The 21,731-nt window shown below is 41.7% G+C and overlaps 1 protein-coding gene across 1 annotated transcript in view; it reads right to left on the bottom strand.

Moving 5' to 3' along the window:
* The window catches only part of col22a1 (collagen, type XXII, alpha 1), a gene marked incomplete at both ends in the record, with an annotated part of 109,162 nt that overhangs the window by 48,373 nt on the left and 39,058 nt on the right, over nt 1–21,731 (bottom strand). The window contains 5 exons of the mRNA XM_080735391.1: nt 141–194; nt 2,870–2,923; nt 3,730–3,783; nt 20,477–20,530; nt 20,640–20,693. Of these exons, the coding sequence (XP_080591517.1) occupies nt 141–194; nt 2,870–2,923; nt 3,730–3,783; nt 20,477–20,530; nt 20,640–20,693 (270 nt within the window). The remainder of the gene's footprint in view (nt 1–140; nt 195–2,869; nt 2,924–3,729; nt 3,784–20,476; nt 20,531–20,639; nt 20,694–21,731) is intronic.

Here is a 21,731-nt window from a genome sequence, read left to right as displayed (position 1 = left end):
GTGTGTGTGTGTGTGTGTGTGTGTGTGTGTGTGTGTGCGCGCGTGTGCGTGCGTGCGTGCGTGCGTATGTGTGTGTGTGTGTGTGCCTGTGTGAAAACATTCATTTCAAACACTTAGGTATAAATGCATGTTGTTCTTACAGGGGGTCCAGGAAGCCCGTCCACTCCAGGTAATCCACTTTCACCTTTCTTTCCCTAAAACACAAGAAAGTTATACATAAATATACATTCTTTCTTTCAAGGCATGATTCATATAGGATTTACCAAACTGAAGCTGTTTGTACAAACAGTCAACAGATCTAGCAAGCTACATGCTAATATCAGTCTTTCTTAGGTTGGGGTTGGAAATACACTGCCATCTGCAGGAGACTCCCCGCACTGCAACTGAGATTGCCCTTCTCTGTATATCAACTCAGAGAAGAACAGACATGCCTTAAAGTATTGAATGTACTGTTATACTGTCAATACAACAGTACTCACATGTTTTACTTAAGTACAAGTATCAATAGTGCAATGTAAATATACTCTAGAGACTGTAGCCCTATTCAAAATGTACTTGAGTAAAAGCACAAAAAGTACTCAACTACTCATTGTGCAGAATGTCCAAACTAATACACACATTTTCATGAATTAAAAACAAACAAACATTTTTTTGGAGAATTTCACAGAATTGCATAAAACCTAAGAAATTTGTGGAAGAAGTGAAAATAGCAGACCTACAAGCTCACAACCCTTTTGGATCAGTACTGGACTGAAATAGAAAACAGGGCTCCATATTTGCCTCTCCATTAAAGTACAGTATAAAATCAACAAAGTTCAATATTCCAAAACGTATATTTAATATTGTGGGAAAACAATATGAGTGGGCGCTTCCGAGTGAGAGCACTAACTATACATGACATCACTCTTCCTTTACCTACTGACCTGCATGCAAGCACACATGCACACGCACCACATGCACACACACACACACACACACACACACACACACACACACACACACACACACACACACACACACACACACACACACACACACACACACACACACACACACACACACACACAAACACACACACACGCACGGTATGTGAAGCAACAAGCTCGAGCACAACAGTTGTTTGAGCTTGTGGTAAAACAAGCATAAACGTACAGAATCTAGGTCATTGCTCGCGGTCTGTTTTTTTCACTTGGAAAGCCCTTCGGAGCAATAAAACGTTAGGCCGAGACCTCCAGGGAAAACTACAAAAGGAAAAAAGGAGGAACGGGCTGGGGGTTGGCCCGGGCCGAACGTGCCGCGCAGAGGAAATGGGTGTTTTTCTAATCTAAACACACTGACGCTGCAGCCACACTGTAAATTTACAAACTGTAAAATCCATTTGATGTCCGCGGGGGCATGCCCTGAGGTTTGCTTCTGAGGAAATAAACCATATATATATATCCATATATCTTCATTCTAAGAAAAGGATGTATACTCCGCTACATGTGTCCGTATGTCCACATCACTCTTGGTCAGCTGAGGTTCCCGGCTAAATTGGTTTCACAGCTGAGAACAGCTGAACAGTTGTTGCTGACGTGAACCTTGTCGCTAACCGTATCCACTAGTGCAGTGGTTCCTGGCCCTTTTCATTTCAAGGACCCCGCAGTTTGATTTGCATTACATCGCGCGTCTCAGAGCGTACACATGGGCCCGTAAAGTGTGTGTCCCATACACTCTCTGAGTTACAGACCTGTTAAGGGTCCATTTGGAACCCCCTTAGGGAACCCTGAGGATCCCTGGACCCCACTTTGTGTTTTCATCTCTGTGACCCCAAAATCTACACAACTGTACACTATCAGAGTTACAGACCATTTGGTCCATTTGGTTCCCAATATCGACCCCTGCCGGAACCTCCTTAAAGGACAACTTTGTTTTTTTTACAACAAGGGTTCATATTTTAGATTGTAATTAGAGAAAAGAAGAATGAGTGTTAAAATGTTTTCATTTGCTTCGTTCTATTGTTTTATCGCATTTACCGTGCTAAAATGTGCGTACGCATGGGGGCATGCGTACAAGTGGCTAAATATGTCTTTTTAGAGACAATAAGCCAGCAGTTTCTTTATTGCTATTTACAGTAACACTCCATAAGTCACATCCAACCATGAAAGGTTGCGTTGTATCTTGGGAATGTGCTTATTCTGTGTAAAATTACATATTTAGCCACTTGTACGCATGCCCCCAACCACTGAAATAAGAATCTCTAAAACCATAGAAAGAAGTAAATGAAATAATTTTAACACTCATCTTTTATATTCTTTAATTACAATCTAAAATATGAACCCTTGTTGTAAAAAACTAAAGTTGTCCTTTAAGTACTCCGAGGGGTACCCAGACCCCATGTTGAGAACCAGTAGTCTACTGTGTAGAATGAGGAAATATGGAGATAAAGCCCACAAACAAGAGGGAGTTAAATAGCCTGACATTTAAAATGCACAACATTAAAGAGCTCCAGCTGTTATTGTCTCATAAGCATTAAGAGTAGTAAAAAAGAAAAAGGCTTTTTCTTTGCATAATCCCATTGGAAAAGGGGTAAAAATAGCAAAGCTTTGGCTACATCAATTACTTCGTACTGAGCTGTAAACTCTAGGACCACAGTACTTTAATAAGTAGAGCCGGCAGTTCTAGCAGAAGCTTACGGACATGTGGCCTTTTAAAATGACGGCGCGGCAGTTAATTATGCTCTTATAATTGCCTTGTACTTTGTATTCAGTAACTGACTACATACAGTATCAAACATACATGCATACATAAATACGTACATACACTGCAGGGAAGCCATGCTTACAGAACCATGACACAGATTCTTGTACCAGAATGAGGAAGCGCTTACCCTCTGTCCAAACTCTCCAGGTTCGCCGGGTAAACCTTGCATACCAGGTGGTCCCTGGGGATAGAAACATGTTCACAGTCAAGCATACAGTATATCAGGGACATGCAGAGAATGTTAGAGAGGCAGGGGCTGACATTTCTAAAAGGGCCTTTTAGTAAAAATGTTGAAAATGACTAAAGGGAATGATTGCTGAGACCTAGCACCGACACCATATTGGAGGCTCGGGCTAATAATTTGAAATCACTAAAATAAAAAGTATAAAAAAAAATAGATCTGCTGTTTTCACTACTGTACAGCCTTGTATGATGAAGCAGGGCTTTATTTTGCGAAGAAACGTACAAATTTGAAACTTGGAGATACAAGGTTTCTTCCCGACACTACAGTGACGATATTTACACCTCCGTATTATGTTGGTGTGCCCATGGATTCTTTCTTGGGATATGAAAAGTGTGCCCATGCAGAAAAAAGGTTGAGAAACACTGCTCTACACCACTGCATAGGACACATGACTCCATGGCCTGCATGTGTGATGAACCTCTCAGTGGTAATGCCTCATTCACATACAGAATAGCCAAGCTAATGGTATGCTTGCCTGGTAATTCAATGTATTCTCTATGCAAACAAGCTTTTAAAATGTCCAAGCTGGAAAAAAAAGCTTGGACAATTTTAAAGCTGGTTTGCATAGAGAATACATTGAATTACCAAGCAAACCATTAGCTTGGCTTCTCTCAGTGTGAATGCAGCATAACAACAACAGGTGGTTTTCCTACAAAGCGAAACACACGGTCCTGTCCAAAAAGGACAGAACATCATGCAGAGAGGAAGCGTCTGGACAGGAGGTAATAGATCAAGATGCTTACAGGTGGTCCCGGGAGTCCGTCGGCCCCTGGGGGGCCCTGGGGTCCGGGATGGCCCTGGAAGAGAGGTCAAAGAGAGGTCAAATACATGGAACATATGCAGCGTTGTGATATTTAACGCTTTACAGTTTAAGTTCATAGGTTGTCTTTGTAACCACGTAAACCCTGTATACTTTATTGACCGGATTCCCAAGTTCCACAAGTTATTCCCAATGGTCCAGGCTGCCGCCTCCGACTCTGGATGGTGCTGTTCTCTAGCTTATGGGTCACCAATTATTTCCGGGGTAACCGAAAGGTCACCTGACACATTGATGACGTCACCGGACCAAAAACAGCTTTCACTTTTGTTTTTGAAAACAAAAGAAGTTCAGACCGCGACCCCCCAAAATCATCATATTTGACAGAATTTGTAGGAGCAGTGTCCAAAAATGTATTTTTACTCATGGTGGCGCTAGAAGATGGTCGCAATTAAAAACTCATTAAATTGTCACTTTAGAAATGTGCATATACCCTCTATACGCTGAAACTTTATGTTGGTTTGTTTACTGTTGAGTGAGAAAACAATGTTGCACATTAAGTTAATCATCTGGGGACCCCTCAAAATAATTTGGGGACCCCCCTGGGGGTCACCGACCCACAGGTTGAGAACCACTGGTGTATGGGACAAGTGGTGGAAATGAGGTGGACGTGAAAACGGATATCTTTTGAGAGGATCGTCGACAGGGACAGGGATTATTTTCCAACTCCAGGACACTCACGAGCATCTTTTGAGCCCTGCCGGGAGCATCGTGGAGTATTCTATAATTTTGCAAAGGTTAGTGAAAATCTCTGAAAGCGTGGCAGGGAACAGCATAAGTCCAAAAACAATGTTGGGGTTCAATTAATATAAATATTTTCAGAAAATAGCATATCTACAAGTTCAGTTCCCACCAGAATAAGGACGCTAGGGTTCATGTGGTTAGACTTTTTCCAGTTATTAGGGAAGTTAAGTACAGTATTTGATCAACGTTTTTATTGTTAAATCATTCCTTACGTCTGAACCTTTTACACCATCCGAAGGCATTCCAGCAGGACCCCTCTCTCCCTGTGATACAATTCAGAAAGAAATACAATAAAATGAACATTATACAACAGGTAGTCGGGCTCTCAATGGAAAACAGGCTCTCCAACCGTGCATATAACGAGCACAGATGCACTGTCTCTCATCAAGTAAAGAAATCAGCTGCGTTGGTCAAGAAAGACAGCAAGCGCTCCTCTCTCCCCACACTATGCTAGGCGGCTAGGCTAGCGGTTTTCATGTGACGTTCAGGGACATAGTAGCCAAATATGGCATTAAAAAATTACAAATTCATATAGAATATCTTAATTACAATGAAATGAAATTTACGTGTTTTTTTTTTTAGGGCATGAACAGTTGTATAATCGCAATATTACACAAGAGGGTGTGCATATAACACGGTTATCCTGCACAACAGCCTTGCCGCAGGAACGAGCCGACAGGCGAGTTCCGTAGGCAGGGCAGGGCAGGGCTCGTGTAATATTGCTTAATTAGAGCCAAGACAATTTGGAAGCGTATCATCCCATAATTATAATAATACATTGTAAATCTCTACTATATTTGTAATGCAAGTATAGTAATTATATCTAGCATGATAGAATTAGAGAGAGAGTAAATAGTCATTGGACAATGTTCCTGGTCCTCACAAGAGAAATGGTTGTTTTATGCTTAAAACAGTTTGTTGGGAAGTTAGACTTACAAGTAGGACCAATACAGTTTGGGGTTAAGTTTAGGATTAAGAATGTAAAGGTTAGGTTTAAGAGGGTGTGCATTGGTTCTGGACTGGGATGGAGCAAGCTCACAACGCATCACGCTGTAACACATTGTGAGCATGCATATAGATCAGCTACTTTCGGCTTTAAGGTTTAAGGGTTAAAAAGGCAAATAATGGGGGTGCCCGCTGGCCTACTGGTCCAGGCGCATACCACTTAGGCATTGCCACATAGGCATGGATGCCTGGCGGCTTCGCCGGTTCGATTCCCCATCGGACAACCTTTGCCGCGTGTCTCTCCCTGTTTCCTACCAGTCTACTGTACTATCAATAAAGGCATAAAAGCCCCAAAACAAATCTTAAAAAGAAAAAAAGGAAATAATGGTAAGAATGGCATACAGAAAGAATGTCCTCCCAAGTTTAGTGATACAAACCTGCGTGCGTGCATACATGTGCATGTGGGTGTGGTACGTGTGTGTGTGCCATCGTCACCCAGTAATTATAGACAGGCAAATGAACTCGGCTATAATTTTTATTTTGTCAGGCAAATGAGTGGGCTGTCTTTGATGGCAGATGGGGGGAGACGGAGGAATGTCTGGAAAGTAGAGACAGTAGCCAAGGAACCAAAGATAATGTCTTTCTTTGCCGTGATTTATGACAGCCCCGACTTTAATAACGCAACGATTAAGTCGTTTGTCTTTTTCCTGGAAGTATCAAGTATACCCGGTGGGAAAGTTTACACACACAGATGACAGAAAACTACTGTACCTTTTCTCCTTTTACACCACCGGTCCCGGGTAAACCGGTCAGTCCTCTTAAACCCTAATGATATTAGACACAATATGAATGATTTTAGCAAAGATGAGGCATCAAATCTGTCACAGACAAATCACAGGTGTAAAAATCTATTATTTGTCTTTCTTTTTTCCCTTTTTTTTAAAGAAATTGTCAAATTTTGACTGATACAAATACATTCTCCCCAAATAGGGACGCCAGGTTTGGTTTGTTTAACACAGTGGTTCTCAAAGTGGATTCCAGGGACTCTCTAGGTTCCTTCATGGGGGTCTAAATCGACCCTTACTTGTCTGTAACTTTGACAGTGTACAAATGGAACCAAATGGACCCTAGCGGGTCCATTTGGTTCCATTTGTACACTGTCAAAGTTAAGAGGAGACCTTCAAATGTAAAGGTTTGAGAAACACTGGTTTAACAGACATCGTTCTACATTTCCCAAAAGGGGAAATGCATGTACTTGATTCAGTCTGACTAGAAGAAGCAGGGATAAAACAGAATCTCCTCCGGCTGTAAAAATGAATGACCCGAGGGGGGGGCTGTCGGGAGACAGCTTCAAAACTTACATCTTTCCCCGAAAGGCCTGATTTCCCAGGAAATCCATCGGTGCCTGCCGGCCCCTGCAATTTGAAACAAAAGTAAAATTAATGGCGTATGACATCTTGGAGCTGGCGGGGGTCCGAATAACCTGTTAAAATCAGGAAAGCATCTGTGTCATTTAAGTAAAAAAATTGTTGATATAGCATCACAATCCTCATTTTAACCACTTCAAACATTATTTCATACCATAGCTATGTAAAAATAGCAGATCTACAAGCTCATAGCGCGGCACGAAATGACACGCTACGTCGATCTGCTATTTTTTTTTTTTAATCATGAACATTTTGGGCAAATCTTTGATGCATGATATATTGTTTTAAGAGAACATTCTTTTAAATTAAATCTTTGCTTCTGGGGGGTCCCTGAAACTTTTTTTTATTTCTTTTTTGATGGGGACTGCACTCAAACACATATCATTATGGGGGTCCTTGACATGAAAAAAGTTTGAGCACCACTGATATATAGCATTTAGCAACATAGGTTTTTCAGAAAACCTAGGAATTAGAAGTCATTTGTTGCTCAACATTGGATAAAGTCCAAAAGGGGTTGTTGCCATTTATGTACTTTTGAACTTGTTTTTGGTTAGAGTAGTTACCGGTAGGTAGGCAGGCTTTTGTTTTACTAGACTAATTACTTATTATTTAGATAGTTAGCTTGTTTCACTTAGCTGCTTCGTTATTTTCGTTATTTTGGCAACACTCGCGTCCCCTGGTAGTGGCTTGAGTTTTCTTTGTTTGTATGCCTGTGCATACAGTTTTAGAACCTTTGTAAATACCGATAAATACTAATTAAAGCGTAAACACTTGGCACCTTTGCACTCTTAAATTGTGTCTGACTCCTTCATTTGCTCCTCCAATGCTCAGCATCCCTGTGTTTTAATGTGTTACAACCTTAAAACCTCTAGACCCAGAAGGGTTTCGTAACAGGTCAGAACAAAGTTAAACAGTGGGGGATGTCAAGAGGACAACGTGGCGCCTGTGAATCATCTCATTCAGGGGTTGTGTTTGTAGAATGGTCACCTTGGTTTATAGAGGTGCTGAACACGCGTGGCACCTGTCTGTCAACCACGTCTTCCTTCACGCCTCGTTGAACGACAGCGTGCTGACCCCAGCCCGACCCCCCCCCTCCCCTTCTCCGCTAAACCACCACTTCCCCTGGCTCTCTCACCTTCCACTGAGAGGTAAGTGTTTTCACAGACAGGAAGCTATACTGACTGCCTGCAATGAGTACCTGTCCACTGACAGCTGTAACAACGTGACAGCTCTGAAACCATCCGAGGTGCACCTGGCGTCAGCATAGCATATCGTCGTTGTCGGGTGGCAACCTTGTATGTCCAAAACAAGTTCGTTTTGCATTTATCATTTTTTAAATGATTCAAAATAGTGAAAATGGTGGATCTACAAGCACACAAGGCCTCGCATCGCGAGGCCTTGTGTGCTTGTAGATCCGCTATTTTCACTACTTTTGTGCGACACTTTTGTATGATGAAGCAGGGCCTTACTTTACGGGGGGGAAAAAAACGTACAAATTTGAAACTTGGAGATACGAGGTTTCTGCCCGACAGTGACGATATAGTATCGCTGTCGGGCAGAAACCTTGCATCTCCAATATTTCAATATTCAACTCTAGTTCGTAAATGTAATGCTCTGCTTTGTCGCATGACAGTGTCACACGAAAGTAGTGAAAATAGCCGCGTCTACAGGAAGCTCACGACGGGTTTCGGTATTAACAAGTGCTTGTTGTGACTGGCTACACGGAGCTGGATATTTCTGAAGCTAGACATTTTTTTGTGCTGTTGGGGCTTGCAGCCACATGAAGCTGAATATTTTGGCCGCGAAGCTGGATATTTTTTAAACCGGATAAATAAAAGTGGAGAGATTGAAAAATATCCGATTCACTGGATCCGTGTAGACAGGGAACCCGGATATCTCTGAAGACTTTACTGTGTGTGTGCTTGTTAGACCTAGATATCTTTGTCGTGTGGACCTAGATATTTTTCTATGTGGATGTCTGAAAAACCGAGATATCTGAAAAATCCAGCTCCGTGTAGCCATGGCCTAAAATTAATAACCACATTAGACTACATTGGAAAAAAAGTTACTTTGTCCATTTCCTCTAGTGAGTAAAGGCCCTTTCCCACTGGGCATGATAACGATGAAGATACCGTTATCGTTTTCAATTGAAGTGGATGGTAGCGTCCACACCACAACGATAAAGCCGTCATAATTCATGTGAACGCCGACATATCGCTATCGTTATCTTTATCGCGTCCGGTGGGAAAGAAGCATATAACTCTGTTGAACATACAAGCTTTATAGATAAGAGTACGTCTGCACTCACTCACGAGGTGTTTCTATAGACTATAGTTCACTGAGAGTCTGCACCCATCTGTCCTCAGAATCAACTGAATTGACAGTAGAGCGCGCTCATCTCGGGACCTCTGCCCCATAGTATTCGGGAATATACAAGGTTTTCATATTAACAACAACAACAACAACAACGTTTTTATTATCGCAATGGAACGCCAACGTCCTGCTTTCACAGTGCGCTTCAAAACACGGGGGTCATCAGGGGAGAGAGAGAGGGAGAGAGAGAGAGAGAGAGAGAGGGAGGGAGAGAGAGAGAGAGAGAGAGAAAGCAGCCATACTGCAAACCAATCCCTGCGCTGCTGTTTATCCCATTCAGAACGGGTACACGTGTATAATTATTTTATGCTTTAACTATTAAAAAATAGCAGATCTACAAGCTCGCAGCGCGGCACCGAGTGCCGCGCTGCGAGCTTGTAGATCTGCTATTTTTCAATAGTTAAAGCATAAAATAATTCCAGGCCCCTCCACCTTGGGCCCTAGTAACTCAGTCCCACTCCCCCCCCCCCCTTGTGCCTTTTGAATCCTTAATTTCTGTGCCAAATGCCAAAATGGCTCCAAGGTAGCTGTGCCAGGATTTTTTGATTTTTTTTTTGAATTTTTTTGGAAAAAAAAAAAAAAAAATCTATACAAAAAACACAAAAACCGTCATTGGCACCCAGGGCTATTGAAAAAAAAACGTCATTGGCACAGAATGAGTTAATCTAAGGTTTTTTGAAAAGCCTATGTTTCTATGTCAGCAATCTGGCTGGCCATCGTCAAAGAAAAGGTCCTTTTTCACATGGAGCTCAGTTAGTCTGTTCTTGAGAGACTACTATGTCAGTGGTTCCCAAACTGTTTCATGTGAAGGACCCCCAAAATGATATGTTTTTGGCCACGGACCCCCATCTCAAAATATTTAGTTCCAGGGACCACCCAGAAGCAAAATTTGAGTTACAAACGTTCGCTTTAAAAATACATATATTCAAAGATTTGCACAAATTTTCACAACTTTTCAAAAATAGCAGATCTACAAGCTTGCAGCGGGGCACTCGGTGCCGCGCTGTGAGCTTGTATATCTGCTATTTTTTTATAGTTAAAGCATCCAATAATTTTAGGCCTAAATGGGTTATACAGTACATCTGCAGGTGAACCGGGAGGGACGTTCACAGCCGTTAGGAGGACGTGTCCTCATGACAGAACCTTGGACACACTCTTCCAGGGACGTTGCAGAGAATGTTAGAGAGGCAGCAGGGTCTGACATTTCTAAAAGGGCCTTTTGGTGAAAATATCAACGAAAATAGCCGACCTCCAAGATTGGAGGTCGGCTATTTTCGGTACTTATTCATGGTCTGGAGAGGGCACTTTTTACAGACGGGTAAAAGGGCAGTGGCTCAAGCCCCCTTTTGGTGTCTACATGTGCACGTGCCTGCACTATTCCATGTGTTGTTGCTAGATGCCGGGAGAGAAACACGCGGAAAACAAGCCTAAAGGAAGTGACTATAGGGTTCAACTACAGCTAAAATAAATAAAATACGTTTAATATTTGGAATTTATCATTTTTTTCCCTGGCACAACATATTTTCAGATGACAGATATATATTCATTTGGGGGGCCTTTGACAGTAACATGTTTGAAAACCATTTAAAAGCAAGCCCAAATAAGCTGCTACACTATAGAAACAAGCCCAAAAAACAAACGCAACCTGCATCTACCAATAGAGGGTATGCGCGTGACATCATCATCATACCCGGAAGTTATGCGGGAACGCCTACTGAGTGGCAAAAAACTACTTTCTGGCCTTGACAGCCCATACATCCAAACAGAAAAGTCCTATCTCATTGCATTGAAAGACATTAAACAACGCTAAACTCACTTTGCCACTCACTTTGCCACTCGATTTGCCATTCACTTTATGCATGTGCATACCCTCTATATTTACAAGTGACTTTACAGGAAAAACAAGCCCAAAGTCGCTTATAATAAGCAGACTTGGCAACAACTGGACTTTTTCTGTTTTGCTCATCCAGGTAAATGTAACGGACATGCAAGGCACACATCAGACCAAATCGAATATCACCCTCACCCCAGCGGCCATCGATAACGCTGGGAAATAAACGCTTGGCTGATTTAGTGGCGCGTCGCTCCGTATTGCACTCTGGACCCAGGGAGGGGGAGGAAACTATAGTTTTTTTTTTAGAAGTCTCGAGGAAAGACATCAACACAAAAAAGCTGGTGGTGCATGGCTGGCCTTCAATGAGGTGCATTATGGTCCAAGAACGCCCCCACAGGTTCCCAGACAGGAAGTTTGGAGAGTGAATCAAGGAAGAACCACATCTGTTTGTGCCATTACGGCCGCTCAGCTCTCCCTCTCCTCTGAGACACACATGGCCTCTACCAGTTAACCCCGTCTTCAGCCAAACGTCTGATGTGTGAGCAATCCATTCAGTGCAGATTGAACACTCAGAACACCACTTGAACCCCACTTATAGTCAGTGGGTCTCAAATGTTTTTCATGTCAAGGACTCAAGGACAACCCAAAATGATTATGTGTTTTGGCTGTGGACCCCAAAAAAAGCTTAGAGTTAAAAAGAGATTTGGCCAAATTTTCAAGATTTATTCTTTTCTAAATCTACAAGCTCATAGCGTGGTGTGAAATGATGCGCTATGAGCTTGTAGATCTTCTGTTTTTGAAAAGCCAAAGATATAATATGGTTTAAGTGGTGAAAATGATGGTGATGCTATATTAACTAATTTAGCTGGTACCCCATCCTTTGAGAACCAATGCTCGTCAGTGTTTCTCAAACTTTCAAATTTCAAGGTCTTCCCTTAACTCTGACAGTGTACAAATGGAACCAAATGAACCCATTAGGGTTCATTTGGTTCCATCTGTACACTGTCAGAGTTACAGACTTGTATGGGTCAATTTAGACCCTTAAAGCAACCCACAGAGTCCCTGGAATCCACTTTGAGAAACACTGCACTAAGTAAACTTGACCAGGGGCTTGGCTTTGTACTTGTTCCGCTCTTTCTTCCCCTTTACACCAGTGGTTCTCAACCAGTGGTCCGGGGACCACCAGTGGTCCCTGAGGGGGTTCCAGGTGGTCCCCAGCTAAACGAGTGAGAGAGAGTTGGTAATCAAATGAACCCTTATAGATCTTTAACTCCTGAGAGTGTATAGGTTTACGTTCTCAATACTTAAATTATTGTTAAACACCTGCATTACTTAGTCTACAACACAATTAGAGAATGCAGAACATTAATTATTTTGATCAGCGTTTGCCTGTTATCTCTCCTATGACACCACATAAATACAAAATTCTGGACAAAATCTCATCAAAATATTCAAAGTTTTTGGTCTGAGAGGCTAAATCTCATCAAATGGTGGTCTGTGGCTCAAATGCTGAATAAATAATTTTGAACCTTGATATGAAAAAGGTTGAAAACCACTGGTCTACACCCACAAATCTCTCTGCCCCAGTGTTCCCCCCAGATTAGGGATGGGTAATAGAGCCAGGGGTGTCGCACCACATTCTGGGCCCAGGGTACAAGGATTCACTGCGGGCCCCCCGTGAATGTTCTTCATACGGGAGGGGGTTTAAGCCATTTAGACTGGGAACGCATTATTACGCATTATTTTGTGCTTCAACTATTGAACAATAGCAGATATACAAGCTCACAGCACGGCAGCGCAAGCTTGTAGATCTGCTATTTTTGAAAAAACGTGAACATTTGTGCAAGTCTTTGAATATTTCAAATACTTCGAAGGTTTGAAAAACCTTTCTTTCTATGTCTACGTTTCTATGTCTGTGGTGCTCAAACGTTTTCATGTGAAGGACCCCCAAAATGATGTGTATTTAGCCACGGACCCCCATCTCAAAATATTTAGTTCTAGGGCACCCCCAGAGGCAAAATTTGAGTTACAAATGTTCGCTTAACAAAATACATATGTTTGCACACATTCTCGCGACTTTTCAAAAATAGCAGATCTACAAGCTAGCTGCGTGGCACTCGGTGCCGCTCTGTGAGCTTGTATATCTGCATAAAAATAATTAAGGCCCCTCCACCTTGGGCCCTAGTAACTCAGTCCCACTTTTCCCTCCCTTGTGTGACGCCCCTGGGGATGGGTAACATTATCTTTAGTGAAGTGAAGGAAAAAAGGACACATTATTTACCCTGGACCCGGGAAGTCCATCCTGTCCGTTGCTTCCACGCTCACCCTGGGATGAAAAACACAAGGTCACAGCGATGATCATATCATCCATGATATTTAACAGGCTAATGCTTTCACTTCTTCACAATGTACTCACAGATACACCTTTGGGACCAGGACCGCCTGCACGCCCCGAATCCCCCTGGACCCCCTGTGGAGCAAAAAAAGCCAAATCATAGGTCTGCGAGGGACCAGCAATTCTGAAGTATTATAAAACGCTTTCTTTTATACAGTTTGTTGTTATAAGCACATTATAGACAGAGTATTTATACTTGACCTCATAACTAATTATAAAATATGTTTATCATAATGAGTGTTTATAAATGTAATTATACAGGGTACATTATCGTCACTGTCGGGCAGCAACCTCGTATCTCCGCGGTTCAAATTTTCTTTTTTCGTCAGGTAAGGCCCTGCTTCATCATACAGGATCTACAAGCACACAATGCCTCACGGTGTGAGGCGTCGTGTGCTTGTAGATCTGCTATTTTCACTAGTTTAAATCATTTCTAAAACGATACAAAACTAATGGTTTTGGACATACAAGGTTTCCACCCGACAACAACGTTATAATGCATTCATTCTTGACCTTATGGCTCACTAAAATGCTTTAGAATGTGTTCATTGTATTGTTCATGATTGTTATGACGCTTGTTATGAAGCATTGCTCATTGTGGGCTCGCCTATAAGGCGAGCACACTTTAGATATTGTCATTATTGTGGGCTCGCCAGTACCTGGCGAGCACACTTTAGATATTGTCATTATTTATTTATTTAGTAAGTAGACGGGATTTTCGGTTCCTTTCTACTCCTACATACTTAGTGAGAAAATGAAAATAAAAACATCAATGTGTTCAGTTTACAGTGGCGAAGTGTGCTATTATTTATTATAGCAATCGGCCAAATGGTGGCGCTGTAGGAAGCCTTCGAAAGTGCGATCTTTGAACAGGTATAGCTCATGCTGTGTTATACATACAGCCATGAAACCTGTATACACTTATGCGTCTCCTCATGCCGAACAACTTTTACCCTCTAACTTTTGACCTCTGACCTTTAGGTCTCCCACAATTCGGAATTATATGAAAAACAGTAAAAATCTATCTCCTCCTGGGATTTTCGCGTCAAGTGCACAAAACTTTTTTCACATGAACTTTGAACCTATATCTACACAGGCTATGTGGTGAGAAGTTTGTACGTTAAATAATGATTTTTTAATAATTCAATATATATTGCGGTTTTATGCAAATTATTCTTCGGCCTCTAAATCATACATGCAAAGTTGCACGTTCATGGCATTTGGCAAAGATGTGGAGGGTTAGTCAAAGTATCACTGAAACCAATTTTATTCCAATCGGCCAAAGGGGGGCGCTATACGAAGCGTCTGAAAATTCAAACTTCAAACGGGCATAAGTCATGACTCGTTTCGTTTGAAGACATGCAACTTGTTACACGCGTGCTTTGACTCAAGCGGAAGACATCTGTGTCGTTGTTAAGTAAGCTCCGCCCTAAGATTCTCCGCCATTTTGAGCAGTTTGTAAAACGCGTAAACCCGCTTTTATTCTGGAATTTTCGCGTCACGTGCACAAAACTTTTTTTACGTGAACTTTGGACCGATATCTAAAGATCTGTCAGATCGGATTTCTTTAACATTGAAACATGCTTTTTTAAATAATTCAAACAATATTGCATTTTTATGCAAATTATTCTTCTGCCTCTAAAACATACATGCAAAGTCACATTTTCATGACAAAATAGTGTAGAGGGTTAGTTCAAATATCACTGAAACCAATCTTACCCCAAATGGCCAAAGGGGGGCGCTATATAATTTTGAGCAGTTTGTAAAACGCTTAAACCCGTTTTTATTCTAGGATTTTTTTTTGCAATTTGCATGAAACATTCTACACGCAATCTAAGGACCTTTATCTAACATGCCTATGAAGTGCACACAAAAAAATTATAAAATAATAATAATAAATATAGCTGCAAGCAGCGATAAAGTGTCCAAAGCCAAAAACACCTCAAATCATGAACACAGCCTGGGATGTGCGTGAAATCTTGCAAGCACATTCCCAATAGGTCAAGGAACAGATACCAACCTTCTCACATTGGCCTGTTATAGCGCCACCAGCGGGTCAACTTTTGCACAACACATTTTTGGAACAAAATGGACCAATCTTTGACGTCAGTAACGTCAAAGAGAGCACTGCCTGCGATCTTGACATTTTGTGCTTTTATAGCCATTGCTTTCTGCCTTGAAGCGAGCCCACAATTGTTTCGAAGGAACAATATTTTTCTAGTTTATCTATCAGTCAGTCAGTCAGACAGTAGACGGGAACTTCGGTTCCTTTCTACTCCTACATACTTAGTGAGAAAATGAAAATAAAAACATCAATGTGTTCAGTTTACAGTGGCGAAGTGCGCTATTACTTTTTACAGCAATCGGCCAAATGGTGGCGCTGTAGGAAGCCTTCGAAAGTGCGATCTTTGAACAGGTATAGCTCATGCTGTGTTTGAGGTACAGGCATGAAACCTGTATACACGTATGCGTCTCCTCATGCCGAACAACTTTTACCCTCTAACTTTTGACCTCTGACCTTTAGGTCTCCCACAATTCGGAATAATATGAAAAACAGTAAAAATCTATCTCCTCCTGGGTTTTTTTTGTTACGCGCACGAAACTTTTTTCACATGAACTTTGGACTAATACGGTGAGATTGATCAACCAGATTTTTTTTAAAGTGAAATATAATTTTTTAATAATTCAATCAATATTGCGGTTTTATGCAAATTATTCTTCAGCCTCTAAATCATACATGCAAAGTTACACGTTCATGGCATTTGGCAAAGATGTGGAGGGTTAGTCAAAGTATCACTGAAACCAATTTTATTCCAATCGGCCAAAGGGGGGCGCTATACGAAGCGTTTGAAAATTCAAACTTCAAACGGGCATAAGTCATGACTCGTTTCGTTTGAAGACATGCAACTTGTTACACGCGTGCTTTGACTCAAGCGGAAGACATCTGTGTCGTTGTTAAGTAAGCTCCGCCCTTCAATTTTCCGCCATTTTGAGCAGTTTGTAAAACGCGTAAACCCGCTTTTATTCTGAAATTTTCGTTCCACGTGCACAAAACTTTTTTTACGTGAACTTTGGACCGATATCTAAAGATCTGTCAGATCGGATTTCTTTAAAATTGAAACATGCTTTTTTAAATAAATTCAATGAATATTGCAGTTTTATGCAAATTATTCTTCTGCCTCTAAATCATACATGCAAAGTAACATGTTCATGGCATTTGGCAAAGATGTAGAGTGTTAGTCCAAATATCACTAAAACCAATCTTACCCCAATTGGCCAAAGGGGGGCGCTATATCATTTTGAGCAGTTTGTGAAACGCTTAAACCCGTTAGGATTTTTTTTTTGCAATTTGCATGAAACATTCTACACACAATCTAAGGACCTTTATCTAATATGCCTATGAAGTGCACACACACACACACAAAAAAAATAATGAATATAGCTGCAAGCAGCGATAAAGTGGCCAAAGCCAAAAACACCTCAAATCATGAACACAGCCTGCAATGTGCGTGAAATCTTGCAAGCACATTCCCAATAGGTCAAGGAACAGATACCACCCTTCTTACATTGGCCTGTTATAGCGCCACCAGCGGGTCAACTTTTGCACAACACATTTTTGGAACAAAATGGACCAATCTTTGACGTCAGTAACGTCAAAGAGAGCACTGCCTGCGATCTTGACATTTTGTACTTTTATAGCCATTGTTTTCCGGCTTGAAGCGAGCCCACAATTGTTTCGAAGGAACAATATTTTTCTAGTTATAACTATGCTTATACAGTGTTATATAAGCAGATTAAAATGCATTATGAAAGTGTTCATAATGCACTATAGACTTGGGCTTCATAGAAAGTGCAACCAAACAGCAATATGCATTCATTTAATCCATTCATTCAATTAAATCCAAATTGGGGTCTTTTCCACCAAAAGAACCTTGGTTCAAGAACCAGTGCCATTCAACTTTCTCGGAACCGTGGCTTGCGTTTCCACCAGATTGAACCAGATTGAACCAGATTGAACCAGAGGAAACAAGGATTTTGTGGTTCCCGTTCCGAACGGTTCGGAACCAACTCGGTTCTCGGTGGAAAAGCTCACCTCTGGTTCACCCCATAGGTGGGAGAAAGAACCCGAACCCAGTTCATTGCCGGTCGAAAAGCGCCCAATTGAGCAAAAACAGTTCATGCTGCTTACTGAGTAGCATGGGAGCTCTAACCATGAGGTGCTGTGTGAGGGTTGAACTAACTAACAGGTCAATAAAGACCCAAAACGGCAACAGCAGCTGTCACTGCAGGGGGACATCCGCTGTTAGGACTGTGACCCTCTGACCCCACAGAACCTTGACCTCTGCTGAACTCATTCTAACTCTCTTCTGAGGCAAAAGCCGCTGAGGACGGAACAGGTCACCTGCTATCATTCAAACAGTGTCATGCCAGGGTTAACTAGGCTTCTTTGTTAGTTTCAGTTTCAGAGCACAATGACTAAACATGTGGGTCTCAAACCTTTTTTTTATTGCAAGGACAGGTTGTTAAGCACAGAGTACACATGGAACCAAATGGACCTGTACAGATCCAAATGGACCATTTGTTTCCCACAAATGAGTAATTTAGCTGAGGACCCCCATCGCATCCCCTCAAAGACCCCTGGGGGTCCCAAGGCCCCACTTTGTGAACCACTTGTCTAAATACTTGTCTAATGTCTTATCAAATTTCTCCAATATGGCATTTTCCTGTGTTTGAACACAAGAGGGCGCTCATTCCCTCAAGCCGAGCTCCTCTGTTTGGCAGAGGAAAGTTCAATTCATTTGACTTTAAATGCATGTTTCCTTTTCCTGATTTTACAATGTTCACGCCACTGTATAATAAATGAACTAAAAGTGGATTTGTAATAACTCACCGCCTATATGAAGGTCAAACACATACAAATTAACCAAAATACCAAATAAACACCTGATGCAGAGAAAAAGGACAACTTGAAGTTTACAAAAAAGGAAAGCTCAATTCAATATGTGATGATGGCATTGAGCACTCCTTTTTTGCGAACAAAAATTACAATGATTTGCATTCTAAACTCATAAGGTTTGCCCAGTGTTCCCACGGTCATGACATTCCTGGAAATAGTTTGAAATTAGAAAAATATTTTTCCAGTACTGGAAAAGTTTTGGAACTGCTCAAGGGTCCTGGAAGGTCCTGGAAAAATAGCTATGCATTGTCTTTGGTTATAGATTGTGTTAATACCTCTGAAATGACAAATTAAACATGGGCCAAATTGTGAATTATTAGAGGCAGAACAATGAAACAAGGTGCGCCGAGTGCTTCAGAGTGTAGCATGTGTAGTATCTCCAGTCTTGTCGTGTTTGAGGTGCTAGAAGTTAATATAGGATCAAATCAGCATGGGGTCCCATCGGGAAGTTCTTCTCGCACACTCAGAGCCAAGGAACGCATTAAAAAGCCTTTATTTGACAACTAGGGCTATTACATATTAAAACAATAAAAAGCCAATAAAGCCGACCGGTTTCGACACAAAGGGTGTCTTCTTCAGGGCGTGGCTATAGGGGGATGGCACCGTAGGTGCATGTCCTCTTATACTATTATTATTAGAGGCAGAAATTGTGAAAATAGCAGATCTACGTTGCGAGGCGTTGTGAGCATGTAGATCGGCTATTTTCACAATAAAACCGTGTTATACAAAATTCCTCTGCTCTTAGTGCTCGTCAGGGTGCCGGGGTCCCCAGTTCAAATATGATTATTTCGGGGGTCACAGCCTGAAAAGGTTGAGAACCACTGGCATACACTACCTGTCTTTGGGCATTGCGCACAGGAGTAAGCGACTCGCTAGTGAGCTGAATTATTGTTATATATAGTCCTGGAAATCGGGTAAAATATTCTGGGAAAGTTTGGGAAAAGTTTGGGAAATGAATTGGTAAAGATGTGTGGGAACCCTGGGTTTGCCAAAGCTAGAGTCAGTTAGAGACAGAGAGGCCAGCATAGACTTCCACAAAAAAACTGGAGAGTCACTCAGCACCCCATCGTCCAAGTCTTTTTATCACCTCTTCTCAAATGTCACCTTTTTCACTATGTAAATACTAATATATTTTTGCATCCCAAGAGAACTTTTGTGTTAACTTAAGGTTGTCCTTTTGTTCAAATGATATGCCATCGCACGATGGCGATGCTCGCCAAAAATAGGTGATCGTCAAAGCTTGAAAATCTTTTCGGAGACACCAGACAGATTAAATATTAGGCAGAAAGGGCAGCCTTTCACCTCTCACTGGCCAAACACTGTCCAGAACTCTACTTCTCCCTCTGTTTCTGTCTGTCTGGCTGACTGACAGTCTGTCTGTCTCTCCCTCTCCCCCCATCCGAGGCAAAACGCCAACCAAGCCAATCCCGTTCTCACAGGAAATCGATAGCAGAGCGGAGAGGTAATTGTCCAGAAAGAAATGCATGTACACTCACTTGCTGAACAAGACTGTCTCTGATGGCAGCGCGGACAAACGGAATGCTGCCTTTTTTTCCTCAAAATTACCTTCACCCCCCCCATCAACATGCCAAACACATGTGCACTATTGGGATTGTGAATAGATTAAAAATGGACGACAGACGTTGTTGTGTTGGCTCACCTTCTGTCCTGCTAGGCCAGGCAATCCTGAAGCGCCAGGGTTTCCTACTTGACCCTATTAAATAAACAAAAAAACAAGAAAGACAATGAAGGCAGTTTACTACAATCACACATTACTATAGTTCACATCATAACACAGTGGTGTAATGCAATATTTAGGTTTTACAACATCTACACTACAGTACAGAAGGTTTGAGGTTATAAACCATTGCAAAGGCAACGCTTTAATTTCCAATCCGTTGGTTTTGTGAAATTACACTTTATTCATTAAACAATTAAGTTCTGGATTGCAGCTTTAAGACTGTAAGGTGCTGTACACAGATGGATTCGATGTCTTACTCTCTCTCCTTTGTCCCCTGATAGCCCGTCAATGCCTGGTATACCACCGCTTCCCTGTCAAATATGAACACAACTATTAGTATATTGACAGACAGACAGACAGACAGATAAAAACAAAAACAAATACAACAATTAATTCAATCCCGTTCGGGGTTGGCACAACCTTTTCGCCTTTCTGTCCGGGAGCGCTTTGCAAGCCTCTGTCGCCTGTGTCGCCCTGTTAGAACAAAGACGTGTTTGTTAAGACCCGCCAGGTAATTGTGATGCACGTGAAAATGGCGGCAGGCGATGGCGGGCGATGGCGACACGTGCTGTGAGAACGTCTCAGCCAACCTGGTTATAATCTTTATGACACAACGTGGTTTAGGGTGATCTAGTACCATCGTCAGTCACCACAATGGCAGACACAGAACTATTGACACAATGACACAGAGTTAGAGGTGTATTAATGGACAGTGGACAAATTAAACATGAGACAACATACAGTATCAGCATGAGACAAACACAGAAAGTTAACCACTTAAACCTTGCATGCATATTGTCGATGCTGTCGGGAAGAAACCTTGTATCTCCAAATTACTTTTTACATGTAAAAAAATTTAAAAGCTCAAATAGCAGAGCTACAAGCTCAAAACTCAACGTAATGCGACACATTTTGAGCTTGTAGATCTACTATTTTAGAATTGTAATCTTGAAAAGTAACAGTTTTGGACATATGAGGTTTCCACTTGACATCAACGCTATACTTCGTCAACCAGTGTCCCCCAGGGGTTTATAGTTGGCCCCATCTTTTTTCCCCATGCTACATCAATTCTCCTTGCCGAAAATGTTAGATCTACACGCTCACGACATGTCTTTGAGTTCGTGGATGGGCTAACATTTTCACCAAACGATGACCTATTATGACATGCCCAGAAAAGGGACAACACTACGGTTGAAGTGGTTAACTTCAAACACAAGACGCCTCTCTTACAAAGGCGGGAAAACGCGACACACAAACAAACAAAACATGAAAGTAAGGGTTAGAGTGCCAGACAACGCTATCAAGATAGCCCACTGAGACCCGCAGCGGTCAAACTCAAACGCCTTCAAACAATGAGACTCAAGGAACAATGCCTTTCTATTGTCTCTGTTAACATTGCACAGTTACGGTTTTGTACACTGATGTCACACATCCTGTGCCAAGGAATCTCTTGGAATGCAAAAATGAGAAAAGCAACGAGTCGTGCTTTAATTGCATAGTACCACGATGTCT

This window comes from Nannobrachium achirus (assembly GCF_963921795.1).
Source record: "Nannobrachium achirus genome assembly, chromosome: 10".
NCBI classification, from domain to species: Eukaryota; Metazoa; Chordata; class Actinopteri; order Myctophiformes; family Myctophidae; genus Nannobrachium; species Nannobrachium achirus.
This window is presented reverse-complemented; position numbering and strand designations above follow the sequence as displayed.